At 41.0% G+C, this 20,094-nt stretch overlaps 1 protein-coding gene across 3 annotated transcripts in view; it reads left to right on the forward strand.

Moving 5' to 3' along the window:
• si:ch211-1e14.1 (UPF0606 protein KIAA1549) overlaps positions 1–20,094 on the forward strand; it is a 40,618-nt gene that overhangs the window by 7,695 nt on the left and 12,829 nt on the right. For all 3 annotated transcript variants that reach the window (XM_047596222.1, XM_047596224.1, XM_047596223.1), the window contains exons 3-11: positions 7,179–9,302; positions 9,425–9,513; positions 10,011–10,170; positions 10,285–10,415; positions 11,288–11,480; positions 11,590–11,649; positions 11,746–11,891; positions 15,287–15,464; positions 15,973–16,157. In XM_047596222.1, the coding sequence (XP_047452178.1) occupies positions 7,179–9,302; positions 9,425–9,513; positions 10,011–10,170; positions 10,285–10,415; positions 11,288–11,480; positions 11,590–11,649; positions 11,746–11,891; positions 15,287–15,464; positions 15,973–16,157 (3,266 nt within the window). The remainder of the gene's footprint in view (positions 1–7,178; positions 9,303–9,424; positions 9,514–10,010; positions 10,171–10,284; positions 10,416–11,287; positions 11,481–11,589; positions 11,650–11,745; positions 11,892–15,286; positions 15,465–15,972; positions 16,158–20,094) is intronic.

Consider the following 20,094-nt stretch of genomic DNA (forward strand, 5'->3'; position numbering starts at 1 on the left):
CGAGAGTGTCAATGCTTATCTTTGGATGCCTTTCACAAAGATTGACAAAGTGGCACGGTACGTAGGACTCCTGCAAGTATTGTTGCTTAACTCCATTAGTTTTTCTTATACAGGTGGACGACATGTTACAAAATTCCCAAAGAAAATGAACTGAACATGTTCCTGAAGCTCAGCTGTGCCTTATAGGGACCTGTCCAGACCTTAGATTAAGATCCGAACCAGGTGATCCGGTCATGTAAAAAACAGGTGTGAACACCTCCAGGATGCACAGGGATCACATTTGAGAGATCTGACGTCTGACCACATTTGGAAGTAGTCTGGGACGTATGTACCTACAATCCTTTGTGAACACAATGCATCCTGAGTCGCATTAAAGGCTAAATCATCAGTTGCGTTTTCTCCAATGGAAGCCATGCTTCCTCTCTTTTATCAGCTCTTTAGCTGTCATTAAATAAAAACACTCCTTTCAGTTTCAACAATTAATATTTACATGCACGTGAAGAAAACGAATTATTGCCTCAATCCGACTTTAACTGGACAACTTACGCACTTGTATACACATTACTCCAACTAATATCGGAGTTCTTATCTGACTAAGACAGATAATGCATCAGAAAATGATTTTCCCTGGCATTTATACACAGAACAAAAACATCCAAGAAAGAAGAAGCTAAACAGAGCCGGTAGAAGAACCACCTGAGGGATAGTGCACATTTTATCTGCACCATAATTAGCACATTACGTACCAAACAAAAAAAGCTGTACTATCATCCATCTTGTTGTTGTTTGAAATGCCGGTCTGCCACATGAACAACACCAGTTCTTTATTGTATGACAACGAAATGACACATATTGCCCCCTAGTGTGGAGGAGGAGGATATGTTACCATCAGTTATTTGATTTTCTCCGCTACATGTAAACTGGGACAAGGACCACATTTAGAAAGTCGAAATTTTGAGCATAGCTCCATTAAGATGTGCATGTAAACACACTAACTGTGGTTTCTTCCTCGTTTCTCTTCTCTAATTGTTGAGCATTTTACGACGTGTAAAACCGAGCCCCCTCTAAACGTTATGTAGTGAAAGAGTGCTGAAATATAATTTGTCTGTAAGGAGCCCAAGCAGAGGTGGTATCCCTCGGTGAAAAAAAGAAGAATGATTTAACCAATCAGGTGAGGCTGCTTTCATGACACTGGTCACCTGTGATTGGCCAGGTCGCTAGCACAATTAGCAAGTGCATTTAGTAAAAAAAATGTCTTACAAAACTCACTCTACAGCATCAAATAAAATCCGACAGCAGACCAAAGGCTAAACTGAAAAATTTACGAGTGCTGTTAGCGCTAAACTTTGCGGTTATTTTGCTGAATGACATATAAGCTGCAACATGTGAGAATTTTTGTCTCATTTGGCTTCCTCCATAGAAATCCCCATGCTACGTCACTGTAAATGATCACTCGTAAAAGAAAAGACACCTTTAGAAATGTCTCTTCATTAGCCCCTGATGATGTCGGCATTTATTTGCATACAGAGCGCGAATCTGAGATCAGATCTGGAGACACATGTCAATACCTGGTGGTGAACACACGTGCCAACCACTGGTCACTTGTGATCGGATAGCCCGGATCGGATCTTAATTCAAGGTCTAGCTCAGGTTCCTTCCTCCATCTCCTCTATTTTCTCAATTGAATCCCCCCCCTCCTTCTTCTTTCTTTCCCTTGCATTTCTTCTTGTCTTTAAAAGTATTCCCTCAGGAAAGCAAAACAAGTGCCCCATGAATATTTAATTACACTCAGAGTGCAGGAATGACCTCAGTCAGGTCTCCAGGTTAATTTTTGGCCACTCTTCAGTTCGTTTAGTGTAGATGATTGCGGCCTCTTCAACTGCAAAACTTTTATGTTCTGCCTTTCCCGTGTTAAACCGTTAAATCGTGGCCTCGATTGCAACCCGTTTTGCTGATTTAAATCTGTCCTTTGATATTTTACTTGTTGGATGTAGGTTAAACTTGACAAGAAAGCACTGGAAAACCAGCGGGCGTACTGCAGGTTTATAAATTGTAATGAATGCATTCCTTATTAGCACAAACAATATTCCTCTGTGAGGGAGGCTGCTCGAGCTTTGGCAAAGGGTCGCGATCTAATTGAACTCCACTGATAAAAACAATGGAATCTTTCCCCATCTTAAAAGCTTCCCCGATAAACCGAATGTCAGCGCGGCCGTATCTTGATTGTTTGACTGCTCTCAGCGTACGCGGCTCCTGCCAACTGAAAAGAGCCAGTCACGCAAGGGGCTCAGCCGAAAACAGAACCATGTGTGGGGTTGTAGTTAGCTCGCATTAATACCAAAAAAGAGCCTTTCTTCTGTCTCCCCCTTTTTTTTTTCAAATTACACAACCATTAAATTACTTTCCCTTTTTTTCCAATAAGGAGTCTGGCAAACATAGGAAATGATATCATTATACAGCTCTGTAATTGCTATCTCAGGTTTCTTGGCACACATGGGAATGTATGAGGGTCCGGGCGTTTTATTCTGTTCTGTGTGCGTACATGAAAGCACATGTGTTGCTTGGCAGATATCTTGTGTTTTCCTGCTTTAGTTTAACCTTATTAGAATAATTAAAGGTGGGTTGGCTCCTCTACATCCCAACAGAAAAAAATAAAATAAAAAATGAGTTGTACATATTTAGCTTGGTGCAAATATCTCTGCAGCTTAACCTGTTTCCAGTGTCTCTTCCACTCAAACGATTCCTTTTCAACAGCCACGTCCATTAAACACTTTTCTGTTTCAGTGTCCTCAGGGTCTGATTGAGTGACGGAGACTAGGGGAAGGTATTTTCGATGATTCCGTTCCAGACGCCATCAAAGGGCTGTCTGCAGAAAGACATTATCAGATTAACTCGGTTCTGGCCTTGGGATGTGTAGCCTTTAGTCTTGGGTCATGTTTGTAAAGACAAAACCGCATTTCAGGTTATTTTCCATCTGTTTGTAATGGCTTTTGCATGTATATGCAGAATGTGGAATTATTGTGTATTATTAAACATCCTCTTTTATTTATATTTGATTCAAAACCAAACACTATTCTACTGATTAAATGAAGTCTCTTAGTTTTTGTTAGGAATTAGGATAAAATGTTAATTTATCTGCTTGATTTACAGAATTAAGTCTTTAAAGTAAATATAAAGTGATATTTTAAAGAGCTGAGATAAAGGAGTCTGTGCCTGCTTTTGTAATGAGGATTCATCATTAAAATGATTCTCGAGGTTTATTAAAGGTTACTAACTGGGAGAGCGAGATTAGAAAGAAGAAATGTGTCATTTATGTGAGCTGAGGACTTGTTACTTATCCTCCCGTGACTTGATATTTGAAGGTGTTCGTCTTCATGAGTCTCAGTGCTTAATTTCACAGGCAGCCTTAACAATGAGCGAGCAGCCGAGCGTGACGCGCTCCTGTTTCAGCGAACAGGTGGCAGCGCTGCCTCGTCCTCTGGGTCTTTGTCATTGTTTTCGCTGACTGTAATGTCAGCCCCGGTTCAGGCTGATCTCACCTGCTCTGTGCCTGGTCGCTGTCTGTCGCTCTGAGCTCTGACTGTCATTACCAGAGATAAGGCTGCAGGTATGAAGACCCTGCATGCTCAATAATTAAGAATATGCAGCTGGGTCTTTTTATTACCATACAGGGTAGCATAGGCTTTTTTTAAACTAGGGCTCAGACATAGATCAACTATATTGATCCGTAAGGGATCACAGTAGCACACACAAAAAAAACACTTGAAAACTGCTGGCACAAGGTGTAAGACAGACAATATATATATATTTTTTTAAAAAAAGATAATAATAATTGTAATGAATAAAAAATATATAAATAAATGATAATAATAATTCAAGATTTGCATATGTACCAATCAACAAGAAATATAATTAGAATACTAAAAAAAAAAACAAAAAAAAACACTATATTGAAATAATTTTAAATTTTATTTTCTTGGATTTTAACATCAACTTTATGCCGCTCTGTGCTCCTCGCTCTTAACAACCATCGTCATCAGTGGCGGCTGCTGGTAAAATTTGTTGGGTGGGCTAACAAATGCGTAATACAGATTAAATAGTTAACACAGCAGCAGCAAAAGAAACATCAGCTACAATACACACAGTTACATAAATTACAGGTACACTACGCTATTCTAGTGCTCTACATAAGTGGTTCTCAACTGGTCTGGCTTCAGGACCTGACCTTTTAATGACAAGATCAAATCTTAGAAAAAAAATCAACTTCAAAACAATCTCTTGTAAATTATTTAAAAAATTAAATTTGGGGGGCTTAGCCCTGTTAGCCCACTTATATCAGCCATCCCTGATCATCATAACCATTATGTTTGTTTAGATGTGATTGTAAGTTGAATAGTTTGTCCCTGTGGTGGTGAGTTAAGATGAGGTGACATTTTGGGGTCATGTACAACAGTGTGACCTCAAATATCAACATGCTCATCCATCAAACGTGGTGTCCTACAAAACATTGGCAGTTTTTCTTTGCTTTTTTTTTTTTTTTTTTTTTTCCATAGGTGACTTTTAAAGTACCCTGACATACAGGTAGACAAACAGCTAAGAGATGCTACAAAGCCAGATAAATGAAAACATAATGTCAGAATGAAGTCTGAATATCAGAATAAGTGTGCATCTTTCTCATAGTTAGTTTGTAATGTAATATCGGCAAAGTGGATGTTCCGTGTTTTGCTCAGTTCTCAGTTCAGTTTTTCTCCAGTTAATTGTTAAGCACTTTATTGTGTCCATGTGTGTGTCTGTGCATCTGGCCAGCTGTGTGCCACATCCCTTTGGATCCAAGCACTTGGCACCGCCGTCATGCAGTTGTGTGGCAGTTCGGAAAATGTGCGGAAATTCGGAAAAGCCAGCCTTCAAAAAGTCCTCGCTTTTCCTTTCCATATCCCTCGCCTGTGGGCTCTGTTATAGTAGCATGTTGACTGGATTAAGGTAGCAGTGTAGGTTATAATTAAGTTGGGAGTTTTCTCCTAGGCCAAGCCAGAGGCCGTCTGCTTGTATCAAGCGATGCAGTAAATTGAAGATGATGCTCCTCGAGTATATTCTTTCTTTATGGGTTCTGTTCTCTGCCCCCAGTGTTAAAAATAATCTCCTCACTCAGCTGATTTTGTCATGGTTTTCAAGAGTCCATCATCCTGCAGACTTTCTATAAACTACAAAGAGCAGCCTAACCAGCTGCTGCTGAGTCACTATGTAGAGGTTGTTGGTGGCTAGCTTCTGGCAATGACAGTAATGGTGCCTTTTAAGTCTTGTTTTGTTCAAGGCCTACTTTTTAGGACAAATTGAAGACATGCGGTCTGCTCTGTGCTCATTGAACAGAATGTGATTATGTTTCCAATGCAGGCAGGAGCTCTGTAAAAGCATCTTTTTGGTTATTAGTAAACCCCAACAACCATAAGATAACATTTCTATTAATCATCTAGTTTCTTGTCTTCTGTCCTGTTCATCTGCCATCAAGTCACGTGTCTCCACACTGTGGAAAGTGCCACATATTAAGATTCCTTTTAGCAGTAGAGTAATGAAACATTATGGTATTGCTATTATTGTGTAATATTTATGAAACACATTTAAGCATATAAAACAGGCAAATATATGTAGCTACAAAGAGCAGTTAATTAATAATTTAAGAAACATTTCAGCTCATAGACTTTATGGGCTCTTGTCATCTGGGCGTTGTAATTACTTCCACAATTAAACCATGCAAACCATAAACACTGCTTGTGTTATGCAATACGGGCAAAAATGGCCGTATCATAAAGAGGATAATTAAATTCAGTCTCATTCAGTCTCTAGAGTGCATTGATAAAATCCCAGATGTGAGCACATCTCGGCATATTCGCATTGTTCTTCCCTCTACTGCTGTTTCTTTGGAATGAAATTTATTTTGCAGCCACTTTAATGAATAGGACATTATTTGGACTAGTGATTAGGTGTAACAATACAGCGTTTACCTAAGCTGTTCACTGCTGGCAGGAAATAGAGTAGAGCAAGACTGGATGTTTTCTGGTAAACCAAGCTCACTGTTAACGATTTAAATGTCGATATATTATTGATCGAATGTATTGACCAAAGCTGCTTACAACATCCTCTGCAATACGTTCTATTTATGCAAATACACAGTAACCTGTGCCTCAGATAGTTACAATGGCTCACTTTATAAAAAAAGAGGTTCTATGTATGACTATGTCTATATCCCTGTGAACCCTGTGTTCTTGTTGGCCATTATCAGACCACTGTCAAAAGCTATCTCACTGATGTAATACTAGCCCAGATACAGAACATAGGTGACAGCAGGGTGCCTCATCCTGGTCTCATCCTCCCCCTCTGTTCAAAAAATAAACCACACTGTTTGTAAATGGTGGTGTTGTCTGGTCGGTTTTACACATCCAACATTTTCCACAAAAGAGTTCAAAGTAAAGTGATGAAATAACTGCATCTGAAGACTGTAAATTCTATTTTAAATACCTGTAGGCTGATTGTGTATTGGCCTTTGTGTATTAAAAAAATGTTGTTAACCCTTTGACTTCCACACTAAGAAATACAATTAATCATGATTAAATATCATTCATTTTTAATCTATGTTCATTCATGCACTGCATACTGAGTACTTTGACATGTCATTATTGAAATGTTCACACAATTGTACAGATACAATATAAATATGGAAGTATTATGATGTATATTTTAGAGCTATGATGATCTTTTCAAAAGCGCTGTATCTCAAAAAGTATAAAAGTTGCATATACTGTTTAATATGTTCACACATGGGCAAATTTGTGTATCTTACAAACTGAATGACTAGCACCGGTTAGAAAACTGGCACAAAATGAGAAATTAAGCATTTTATTGTCTACTACTACTGCTACAAAAAAGATCAACCATGCGGTTACATTGCCAATCAGAGTGTTAATGATTTTATCTTGCACCGGCTGTTAATTTGGAAAATGCATGTTAAAAAGGTCATTTTCTATAATAGTCAGGTTGTATTGCTGTGTGAAATCAATTTTACCACTAAAGACTGGGGAAAACATTAAATAGAGGTAGTTTAATTTCAGTCACATTCTACCACCCCTCCCTTATTTTTATTTTTAGTTGTACTAAACTGAAGCCCTCTCTTTGTTTCTCTGCAGACAAATCTCTGCTGGACTCTACACACCACCCCATGGACATTTTGGGAAATAAAAGTCCAACCGGTCCGTCACCGTCAGCCTTAACAGATTCACATTATACTGCCTTAGAGAGCCAGGACTCACCTGTTGCCCTGTCATCCGTTCGCAAACCAAGCCACGGAGCTAGTACTGCAAACACCGAGCTTTTTGAACGGGGACATATATCATATGAAAGCACCATCGTCAAAAGGGAAACACAATCAGAAGAACCATATATTCCGACTGCTTCATCATTGGGTGACTCTGAACCTGCACTTGGGTCTGTTCCACAATTTCAGACACTAGCTGAATCTGCCACAGACTGGAAGATTGTCAAGACAAATTCAGACCACCAGTCATCCTCTCTTTCTCCAGTTCCTACAGAATCCCAGTCAAATACACCTATAACACCATTTGACCACTCTGCTGCAAGACCAACACTTCAGCTAGGTACTCATTCTACGCAGAAAGAAATATTTAGCAAGCAGCAGGGTGAGGCATTGGAACAAACATTGACAATCACAGCCTTAGAACCGAGTAAGCCTCTTGATCAGGCGTTTGCAGATGAATCTTACGGCAAAATAGTGGATGTAAACCATCTGAGCCCAAGCAGCACCCCCTTGAAAGTTGACAAACCTACACATGAGATAGGTATGCTACGCAATGCAAATGAGATTCTCTCTCCGAGCTACAGTGTGCCTTTCATTGCCCCCTACCCTGCATCACCCTCATCTCAACCCACTGAGGTTGCTCCAGAGGACTTCTACCCCACCAACACCATGGACGTTGACTGGGGGTCGGGGGACTACTTGGAGACAATGTCTTTCTTTGATTCGGACAAAGACGAATACTCTCTGTTTACCAAGGTGCCCTCTGACTCTTATGAAATGGAGGACTATACCGAAACCTATAACACATCCTTCCCTTCCAGGGTGGGCATATCCCTTTCGTCTTTGCAACCTCTGATTCCATCGCCTTCTCCTAGCTTCATAACAGCACACAGCAGCAGCACTGTTCAACTTAAATCCATTCATCCTTCTTCATTTTCCAGTACAGATCAGTTATCAATAGAACCTACTTCTGCAACTATCGGCGATATTCCAGACTTATCAGACATAGATTGGCCAGATACCTTCACAATCCACCCAACAGATGTCCTCTTACCTGACATGAACAGTTTGGAGTATTACACCACCCAGTTGACCAAGGAGAACAACGGTTCAGAAACTGGAGCTGAGCACAGAGGGAACGTTACTGTGGTGTCCATCAGTACTACAGACATCACACCCACCAACGGCCTCATCAATGATTCTAAATTTACTGAGGATGAGTCCTCCGGTGATATTTCAGGGTTTCAGCCTAATGATGAGACAACCACGATAGGTACCACAGTTGAGAGTCCTCATTTGGTTAATTCATCTGAGCTCTTCCTCGAACCTTCCATAGTCCCAGTCCTTGATCCCTCTTCTTCCATCTGGGGTGGTCAGGTGTCCACCACAGGTTGGTTTGCACATTCACAAACTGTTGGCCTAGATGGCACTGTATTAACAGAAACTGTGCAACACAGTGCCACACCTTTACTGCCAGATGTTTTTACATCGTCCTCATCCCTGACAGATGTTCATTGGTTTGTTACGGAGGATATCCCAGAGTCTGCTACCATACATACCACCATTGTCTTAACTACAACTATAGCCTTCTCCACTGTTCCCACTGAACCTGCTGGCACAACTTTCCAAGACTCTGCTTTTACAACTGAACAAACACTCAATATAACCTCAGCTTCAACTGAACCAGCATCTCAAAATGCCACTGTGTTCCCACCAGTTGAGTTAAGTGATCAGGGAGTGACTGACAATGGAGTTGACAGCCCAGCCACAGTGACCTTGGTTCCATCTAGCAGTGAAGTTAATAGAGTCTCTGCTGCACCCACAAGTACAACTGCCACAACTACTCCTCCTCAAGCCACAACCGGAATGACTGCCACTACTGAAGCCTCAATTAGTGTCAACATCATCTCCACCACCAGTGGTAAGACCACAACTTCAGCACCACCAAGACAGTACCTCTGCAACGTGGACAGGCCAGATTATGTAATAAAAATTGGTAAGTTTGACGTGTCGTTTTGTTTTACTTCACTGTGTTTAACTTGAAAGTCTTGTTTAAATTTCAACTATACACACGGTATATGCGAGACTGTAACCAGGAGCTTGTACTTTCTTTACAAGGTTTTCCTTCGGGGGCCACCGTTGGATACGCCAAAACTCAAATCAGAGATATACTGAAGGTGGAATTTAACAAGTCGGTGGAGCTGCAGGTAAATTTTTTTTTTGCAGTGGAGTGAAGATGTTTGTTTTTAATTGTTGGTGGTGTCACAACTTGGTAATGCACTTTATTGTAATTGAAATAACAAAGGTACAAGAGACGCTGTTATGATATTAAGCTGACTGGTTGATGGACTGGATCGATGGGGTTATAACATTACAGCATGTGTGTAAGTCTTTGAGCCATGAAGGCCAGACCACTTCCCGAGCTTCTATCTGTGGTTCTTTTATAAACACACCACAGTGACCTTGTACCTACTTATTCAACACGTTGACTCTTAAAGCAACTTTGATTACTCTGGCCAGTCAAAATATTAAAACCACTGGAAACATCCGTGTGAATGTTACTTACAAGTGTACCACCCACCTAGAGTAGATCAGGCACCGCCACCCCATAGCAATGATACTCCTTAATGGCAGCAGCCATCCCCAGCACAAGGGAAATCCACCTAATATTAGGAAGGTCATTGTGTCATATTTGTCTGTGTAGGTTGTGGATCCCCCACCAAGATTTGTGTTTCGGGTGGTGTCTGGTCCGGTGTTGTACACAGCCATATCTGTCATCAATGCTCTGCGAAGATCTGGGCGCCGCTTTCTGTCCCTGTCTCCCAGCTGGACGACACCCAACACTAAATATCAAGTCCACACAGGTAAACGACCTTTCATCGGCCTTTCTTCTGAGGCTAACTTTCAGCATTTTAAATCCCGTGATAATTCATCATCAAGGGTTTTAAAACTCGATCCTCTCAACCCCTTCTTTGCAGTGCTGCAGTTTGTTCCCCGTCACATAGACGTACGCTACTGCAACTTCAGTGAGAGCATTGAGAAAGGTTTGACCAAGGCATTTGCAGAAGTGCGCCGGCGCTCAAAGGAGTCGACCAACTTCACAGTGCATGTGAGTGTGACCAAAGCACGACGAGGACATCATGAGAAGCCATGTAGTCGTGTTCCATTTTATGTTTTCACCAGTGTGCTTTCACTCTGGCTGTATACCTCAGAATGATGCAGTGACAATACTCCAGTGCCTTCTGAATAAAAATCATGGACTGTCAGCGCTCCACTTGATTTTATTTTTTTTGTATAGAAAGTTGGAAAAATCTTGAGTTGTTGGAAGCAAATGGTTTGCTGTAGAGATATTGCTTTGCAAGCATAAACTATTTTATTTAATCACATTTGCCATTTAAATTTCATTCAATTACGAGTGTTAGAAATAGTTGCTTAGAGCCAGAGAAAGATTAGATTATTAAGATTGCTGTTTTGGTTTCTCAGATTAAGGGTCATGCTCAGTCTATCAATCCATATTCCATAATTTTATTAGTTTTTTATGAGTTCTGGATGGTGATATCTTCTTGGTAAGCATAGCAGCCCAAGCATAAGTCACTTAACATAAGTTATGATCATATACTGTTGAAAGCCTTAAGCATTTCTATGGAAGCCCCATCTATTCCCCTGTTCATGAACATCACAGAAATACTTATAATACTATTAAAAGGACTACATGATCTAGTTATTGAGCATTAAAGAAGCCTACTGTTTCTCAATCAAGAGCTTATTTGGCTATATGGTTAGTCCCATTGGGGTTTTGTATAATCCTATTAAATTGTTGCCTGTATCAAAGACTTTTAGTTATGTATGCACGGATTAAGTCAAGTATTTATTGGAATATGGAAATGCTTTGTGAACAACTATCAAATAAGGCTTCTCAGAAAGTTTTTTTCGTACTTTACGTTGTTTAATAATCCGTTAAATGGCACAAATGTGTTTCAGATTGTAAACATCACCATGGCAGCTTCAAAGTTTGAAGAACAGCGAGTGGTGAAGCAGCCAGTGGATATCACCTTCACTGTTCGGGGTTCGAGGGGTTACCTGATGGGCTCAGAGGTCAGCAATGCGCTGATTAAGCTCACAATGGTGGAATTCAGCTATTACATGGGCTTCCCTGTACTGCAGATAGCTGAGCGTGAGTAACATAAAGCAGTCTCCATATTTCAGCTCATTTAAGAGACACAATAATGAACTCAAGTCATACCCCTCTCGTCTTAATCACCATTGTGTCCTTTGTCCAATAGCTTTCCATTATCCAGAGTTGAACACCAGCCACTTGCTTCGCTCTTCGTGGGTTAGAACAGGTATGATGGCTTCACGTCTTTGCATGGTGTAATGCTGCTGCAGATGTATATATATTTTTTAACACTATGTACTGTTTCTCTTCTGTGCATACATAGTGCTTCTCGGAGTGCTGGATGAGAAAGTGGGTGAGAGGACCTTTCAAGCTAACATGGAGCGTCGGTTGGCCATGCTAGTCGGGGAGGCAACGGGATCAGTCAGACGAGTTAAAAGAGCCACCACCATAGGAAACAACAGTGTTCAGGTAATGTGTTTATAGATTACTTTTCTTGTATTTACGGCTGCATAGTCCTTTTAGAATTACTACTGTACATGGGAATATCACCAAGTCCTCACATGCAAATTTAAGTAAGTGCAAATTTACTATGGCGCCATTTATATGTGGGCAAACAGCTGTTGATCATTCTTAGTTGAACTTTTTGAAAAAATAATCAAATAATCCCACTTTCTCTACTGTGTCTCTTTCAAAATATTTGAAATATTCTTCAGAAAATCTATTAAAGGTCCCATATTGTGCAAAATTCACTTCATAAAAGTTCTCTAATAGTATCAGTGTCCCTCTATCCTGTGTATGAGGCCCCAGAAGTGACAAAATTCTGTCACTTCCCACATTTGGTTGCTCCACTTTTTAGCGAATAACCACTCCCTCCAGTAGTGGATACTGACTTTGACCCGCCCCCCTGCAAACCCCTGCAAAGACACATGGCTACATCAATGAACCATAACAATTACCCTTACAGTTAGCAGAGCCAGCGTTAGCTACATGGTAGTAACTGTGACAACACATACGAACAAACCAAACCAGCTATAGTCATAAATACACCGTAAACATCAATATACCGCATCTTCTTCCCGAGAGGGCTGTGAAGTAGGCGTAGACAGACACAGCTCATCAGCATTTAAAGGTACGGACACAGAAGCAGCCTGTTCTAAGTAGAGCTCACTGGAGCGATTTTCTGACTGGCTGAAATTCAGGACCAAGGCTAAATTTGGGGTAATACACTTTGAAAACTGTCATGTTGGACCTCTGACATCTATATGAAATTGTTGAAAAAAAAAAAAAGATTTTAAAGATTATTTTCAATTGTTGCATTACTTAACGTGTGTCACATAACAAAAATCATTAACTAGATGTTTGTTAATGGATTACTCACAAAATCTTTAAAAAAAAAATAAATAAATAACTTCCTTTGCACCATTCATATCGTTTTTCCCTGATGCGAGCTCCTCTAACTACCTTTGCCTGAGTACAGAGGGCTCATTATGTGAGCGTTGCTGTGTTTGTAACCAGCGAAAGCCTTAGTGCTTTACTAATCAGGCTGTAGCTTTTGTGGGTCCACTCTGCACCTGCTCATCTCATCTCGTCTCTAAGGGGACAGGATATGGCTCTGTCTCCATGGCAACAGCATCCCCATTCAGCCCAGGGGCAAGCCACTCAAAGACCACAACCTCATGGGTTTCTATTCTCTCTCCTCTTCCTCATTTCTCGAGTCCTTTTACTTGATGGATACTGTGAGTCAGAGAGCTGCTAAGAGCTCATCAATTATTAATTGTTTCCTTTTCTCTGCCTGTACGCTGCAGTTGGGATGATTAAGAGTGTGTCTCTATTGTTGACAAGTTAGTCATTATTGAGGCTGCTCAGAGTTTGGGGTAGGTAAAAGATTCAGAAAACAGAAAAATAGGAAGAGGAAAGTACTCGGATACAAGAGACTCGCACGAGAGAGAAGAGATGCATATTTAATCCGGCCTCATACAGTTTGAGTGCATATGGTGGACCTTAAACAAGGGAGTTGTCAAAGTGATAAATATCATCCTTGGCTGAGTAGCAGCCGCATGGTTTTTCTGACCTTTCTGCCTCGTGCAGTGTTGTCACCATAAAACTCAGAGAGCGATTTAGAAAAAAATGGAAGATCATATTAGCGGTGAACCTTCAGTGTCTATTTCTGTGCTAAGATTAGATTTGTAATTTTAGACTCTGGCATCCTATCTGTGTTTCAAAATGATGTCTTTCACAGTCACAAATATGCGTTATACAATATAATGCGCTTGTATTTATATCCTGTCTTGAGAGGATGCTATCATTAAGGATGCTGGGTTTGGATTATTCATTTGTTTTTTTCACATTTCAGAGACACTCACACATTTGAGCTGGATGTATTTAGAGAGCGAGGTTGCTCAGACTGAGCTTCAGAACTTCAGGAGAATCCTTTGTCTCGCACGCACGCAGACATGTGCTGTAGCTCAGACAGACGCCCCAGACTGTCATGACAAAACCGGCGCAGTGTTATCACTGATAAGAAATACTTCATGAGTCGGCCCGGACGGATAAAAAGAGGTCGGATTGAGGTGGTGCAGGCAACAATACGCATTCACGCTGCCTTCATTCCACTCCAATAACCATGCATGAACTGGATTAGAAACACGAATGAGCCTGCCCAGCCATTTATCTGTATCAGCCCAGGCATGACCTGCGCTTTACTCTTTGCAGCCTCAGGGCATCCGGGGTGGACCATGCACACACATTCACGCTAACTAGTTAGAAAGGCAACATGGACAAATATCGGAAAACAATGTATACTCGTTTGCATGTGTCTGTGAGTGAATCTAGATATTCGTGCAAAATTGAATGACTACGGTGCATGTTTATTTCTTTGCCTGCAAACAATGAGCAAATATAAATGTTTATATTTTTAGTAGTTTTACTCTAGGCTCTTGTACAGTGTTCTGCCAAAAAACGCTGGGGCCTTAATTATAGTTTATGCAGTCATAGAAACTTTTTGGGTTCCGTAGAAAATGAGGCACCACATTCTCCATTAAATAGTCATTTTTATTATTGAAACTGTGACACTTTGCTCGTTAAGGCCTTCATCAGACATTCCATTCTTAATTTAGAGAGCGCGGTTGCGTCATCTTACATGAATCCCTCGATTCGCTTTTGGAAGCACTTCTTCTCCAGTTGCCTGAGCACAGCTGTTAGCCTCAAATGTTTCAGATGGTTAACATTTACGGGGTAGGGGGTGGGGGAGAGGGAACATCAAAACTTGGAATCAGGACTACAAAAAGTGGAGCAAACTAAGAAAATGTGGCGTTGAGAGACAACCACCAAAACTACGATGCTTTGGCAACGCAAATGAGCAATAGGATGAGTGTCCTTTAGTCTGTTGCCTACATCTGGACATGTTTATGTTGGGAAAAAGACACAAGATGTCTGTCAGCTGTTTAAAAGGCCGTCAAATAGTCGTCATAACGTCTAACTGTGATTGCTAACTAATCACAGTTATTCATTAGTCGTACTAATTGTATGATAGCCAAGGAATATATGTTGAATGAAGACTGTTTTCTCTTTTGTCCTCATGTTCCAACATATAAATACCCCCAAATAAATGGCTAAACAAACTCTGGGTTAAGTCTCAGATGTCGCCTGTAGCCCCCATGTTGTCACCAGTTGCCAGATTCAAATTTTTTTGTGCAACAAATGAACAAAGGACTTGACAAGTGCCTTCCTCCCCGTGACTCTTAAATATTATTGGGGCTTGACATTTGTTAGGGGACATGTTAATTTACTATATTTGTCATCTGCACATCGCTCTGAATCGTTGTAAAAAAAGAAAACCTTTCTCCTTTGTTTTCATCTCCTAGGTTGTCCGCGTGGACCGACTGGTGGATGCGGACCACCCCTTAGAAATAGTGTATTTCGTGGAGGGTCCCAGTGGTCAGAGGATGCCTGCAGCGCAAACAGCTGACCTACTTAACAGCATGGACGTTCAAAGGGCTGCCATTGTCCTGGGATATCGTGTGAAGGGAATTTTGGCACAACGTGAGTACCTCTTACGTGCTAGATTCCTGATGTTCAAGTCGACAAAGAGAGGTGGTGCTGAAGAAGATGGTAGTTGACATTTCAGCGTGAAAGCATTTACACCTTAAAAATCGTCCTACAGCAAAACGATCACCTTGTTATTGTTGTTGTCTTTTTTTTTTTCTCACGGTCCTAGTATGGGAAAAAAAAGGATACCAGCCAACTGCTGGCTTCATGTGTTTATAGTAACATTCAAGCTAATTACCTCCCTACTGTATCAAAAGCTTGTCTTTCTCATTAAGAATCTAAACAAGGCCTAATGGGAGCCCCTCAAGGGAGTTCTGTCTCTGTACCGACCGTGTTCTCATACGCTACTTTCCCCAAGGGATGAAATCAGTATTAATTAAAACGACTGAAGGTTTGTGTTGAAGATCGCACTGACGCCGCGTTAAATATTCTGTCGTTTGTGAACGGAGCTCAACTTAATGCTAAAAGCTCTCTCGCTCCTTTGATCTGTTTCGTCTTAAAGCCGTGGAGAAGGTGGAGGCCTCGCCCTCCGACACGGAGAACACCAACATGTGGATCATCATCGGGGTGGTGATCCCCCTCCTGGTGGTCGTCGTGATCATTTCCATCCTCTACTGGAAACTGTGTCGCACGGACAAGCTGGAGTTCCAGCCGGACGCCATGACCTCAATCCAGCAGAGACAAAAGGTAACTTCACAGTCTGACCACTACTTCACTCTATCTCTGTTTAATAATATATGTCTATTTTTTTACAGTGAATCTCTCTTATTTGTAAGTCATCTGTGCAACACAAGTTGCCATGAAGAAAAAACTGTGCCGCTGTGGTTTATTAAATAGTTTTTTGTGTAATTAAATTTACTGATTTTGCTCACCAATCTGCCATAACATTATGACCACTGGCAGGAGAAGTTCAATTCAATCTTCTGCTAGGAAACTTTTGGACCTGGTATTCATTCGTATGGATGTTACTTAGACATGTACCACCCACCTGGACCAGACCAGACACCCCCACCCCATAGCAATGACGCTCCTTAATAGCAGCAGCCATCTCCAACTGGATACACACACACAAAAACAAAAAAACACGAAGAACAGCACAAGGTGTTGACCTGGCCTCCAAATTCATCTGTGGGATGATCCACAGAGGCAACTCCCCTCAACCCATAGCACCCAAAGGCCCCCCCACTAACAACATCCTGTTACCAGACACCACAGGACACCCTCAGAAGACCCACGTCCGTTCTCTAATTCTCTGATGAGTCACAGCTGTTTTGTAGTCACAAGCGAGACCTGCACAATATGAGGCAGGTGGTCATAATGTTATGCCTGATCCTTGTGTCTTTATCAGTGTCGTGTCATAATTCTTAGGAGTTAACTTTAAATGACCTTCTGATTAATTAGGCCCATATGTCATTGTCATGAATCTGCTACAAGGCTGCACAGAATGTGGAAGATTAGTAAATATTTAATGAAGACTTATTAAAGGACATTCGCTGCGTTACAACTCATGATAATGACAGTAAACGAGATGGGCCTTGGCTGCTCCTTTTCATTTTATTTTCAGATTGTTCCTGAAGCTAAAAAAAAAAGAAAAGAAAGAAAGAAAGAATAGCTCAAACCAGCTTGCTCTACTGTTTCCTTTGGTTTTCTTTTCTTTTCTGTCTTTACTTAAACTAGAAATTATGCCATTTGTCTTTACTGACTCTGGTTTCAAGAACCAAAAGTAGATCCCATTTTCCTCTAAAAGCCACACAAGAGATTTAGTCTGAGACACGCACCTTAAGAAACATTTGTCTTTATAATAAGACATTTTAAAATTTGAATCAATAATGAAACGACGGGCACTCTCTGCGTCACTCAGTTTTCTTTAATTTTATTTATATGCATTTATTTGCATTTGAGGTGGAATAATGATGATCTGTTATAATCTTTTCTTTTATAATGGACCAAGTGTGTGTTTTAGTCCCAGGTTCATCATGCGGGGTGCACTTTGGATAGTATTTGCTTTAATGTGGAAGATGCATGAAGGACTATGTATGTATGACATCACAGCACCAGAAAGTTAGAGCCGACTTGCTCCACTCCACTCCTAAAGTGTGTTTTTTGTAAGCTGAAGCCTGTTTCTGGGGTTGTGTGTATGTTTCAGCTATATAAGGGTTGATTTTCCTAGTCTGTGTCTAGCTTTGACATCCCCCCCTTTTTTTGTTAAAGTCGAGCTTCTCGATCCTTCACAGCACCTAATGTTGCAGAAGTAACTGTGTCTTTGCCTGAACCTCTCTGCTCAGCAGCGCGGCCGTCTGTCATTTAACACCGCTCCTCTTCTCTCAGTCTACTACGTCATTCAGAGAATCAAGGACCTCTCTCCGGCAGCCGCCCCCTCCGACTAAAAGAGATATTGAGCTTAGTGAGGATGAAGAGGAGGAGTATGAGGAGGAGGAGGAGGAGGAGGAGGAAGAAGAGGAGTGGGAGGAGAAGAAAGTTAAAAGGGGGAAGGTACAGAGCAGTGTCTGGTGGTGGTTTGTAGAAAATGTAGTCAGACCTAGTTTTGTGTGTGTGTTTGGAGTAACCTATTTGTGGTTGATTATTGCACAATTATTTATTTTCTTTAGTGAGCAGAAAATCTGTCGTACAAAGTCTGGGTGTTGCAGTTATAATAGCATTCTGCTTCATCCCTATTCATCATCGCCCCTGATTAGCCACCAGTAGCTCTTCCCAAGGAGAAACTGAGTGTGAGCAGTGAGGAGGAAGAGGAGGAGGAGGAGGAAGAAGAAGAAGAAGATGAGGAGGAAGAGGATGAAGAGGAAGAAGAGGAGGAGGAGGAGGAGGAGGAAGAAGAAGATGAAAAGGATAAAAATAAATATAGTGCACAAAGAGAGCAGAGAAGACAAGAGAGCAAAGCTGTGTTTGTAAAGAAGCCAGAGGAGAAGAAGAAAGAAGAGAAAATGAGGGAATTGTCTAGAGGGAGAAGAGCCAAGGAGGAGGTATATCATGTAGTAGGCGTGGAGACTAGTGCTGGTTGGCATTGATAGAGATTAGTATCCTCCTTCCCCCCTCCACCTCGTTATGATGACTAGACAGACACTACAGAAGTTCCTTTATTATACGTGGATCTCACCGTGGATGGTCGTGTGTTTGTCGTCTATAGATTCTGTTTTATATGTGTCGTGGAGTAGTTTTATATGTAGATAATATAATTTTACATGTATGCAAACCGTCTGCTGTGAGTGAATCTCCATTCACCGCTTGACAAGCAGTAATTAGTGAGTGTGTCTTTAATTACAGTGAACCAGACTTGATCATCTCAGCTGCAGCTTTTTGAATGTTTCCCCCCCCCTCGAAAAAACTGTCCTTGTTTATGTGTCAGAGACCGCAGAACACACAAACATATACACACTTATTATTCTCACTCAGGAATAGCGGAGACCTATGGAGGGTATGCAATGACGTCACTGCCGCCTGAGGCCACGCCCCCTCGAGTCGCAAAAACATGGTGACGTGTATCAGTAAATACAGCGAGACCAGGAAAAATGTGGATTATCAGAACAAATTAAGGACAATTGGACTCGATAATGATGCATACAACCTAGTTTGGATTTGGAAAAGTGAATTATCCTCAGTTTCAGTTAGTTCAAGTTCATTTTTAGTTCATTTCAGTTATGATAAATGTTGCTAAATAAAATGCTAATGCTAACGCTAAAAGCTTTACTGAGAAGTAACGTTAGCCATATAATACTGTACGGTAACGTTACCGACCGGACGTTAAAAGGATGACGAGGAGTGATGCGAGTCTTTCGTTTATTGTTTTATTGTTATTTATTGTTGGAACTGAAATAGTTACTGTCGGCTGTAACTACGCCAAAAACAACAACATCGACAAACTTACCAAACTTACCTGGCAGCCCTCCGGAACGAAACTGAAAAAAGTAACTTAAGGTATGACTTATGAAAAAAAGACAACATAAATTAATATTACCTGACATTAAATGTAAACCACGACACAGATTCCACATGTTTCTCCATTAAGCATTTCTGTATTCTTTGGCAGTCGGAGATATCTATAAACATGTGTCTCTGACTACTTTTCAAATCTGTTGGTACAGTTTAATCGCACTTTTTTATTATTATTATTATTTTTTACAATTTAGACTCTATTAAAGCTTATGATTCAAACTAATGCTGCTAATCTCCATCCTCAACCGTCACTTTTTGCCACTCAGTGGCCGTAACCATGGAGACTTCGCTTGCTGTGACGTCACGTGCATACCATCCATAATTGAGAGTATTAGCCTTAATGTGTGGTCAGGTCCTCTCTTGTCACTCTTCTTTTCTCTTGTAGCCATATTTTGGTGTCAGGAGTTGACAAAGACTGCAAGCACACACACACACACACACACACACACATATTGAGATCTGCTCTGTTTATTCCTTTGCTGTCGGAAAAGTCCTGAGGGCTTCACACTCAAATAGCCTCCATCCCCCACCCCCTCAAAGGAAGGCAAGCAGCTCAATGTGTACCCAAATCTCTCCCTGTCCTGTTTTCGCATAGACTGTCTCTTTATTCATTTATGACTGTCTGTCTGTCTGTCTGAGCCTCCATGGACATCCATTCATCCGTTACTCAGCA

The sequence above is a fragment of the Mugil cephalus genome, chromosome 10, assembly GCF_022458985.1.
Source record: "Mugil cephalus isolate CIBA_MC_2020 chromosome 10, CIBA_Mcephalus_1.1, whole genome shotgun sequence".
In the NCBI taxonomy this organism is placed as follows: Eukaryota; Metazoa; Chordata; class Actinopteri; order Mugiliformes; family Mugilidae; genus Mugil; species Mugil cephalus.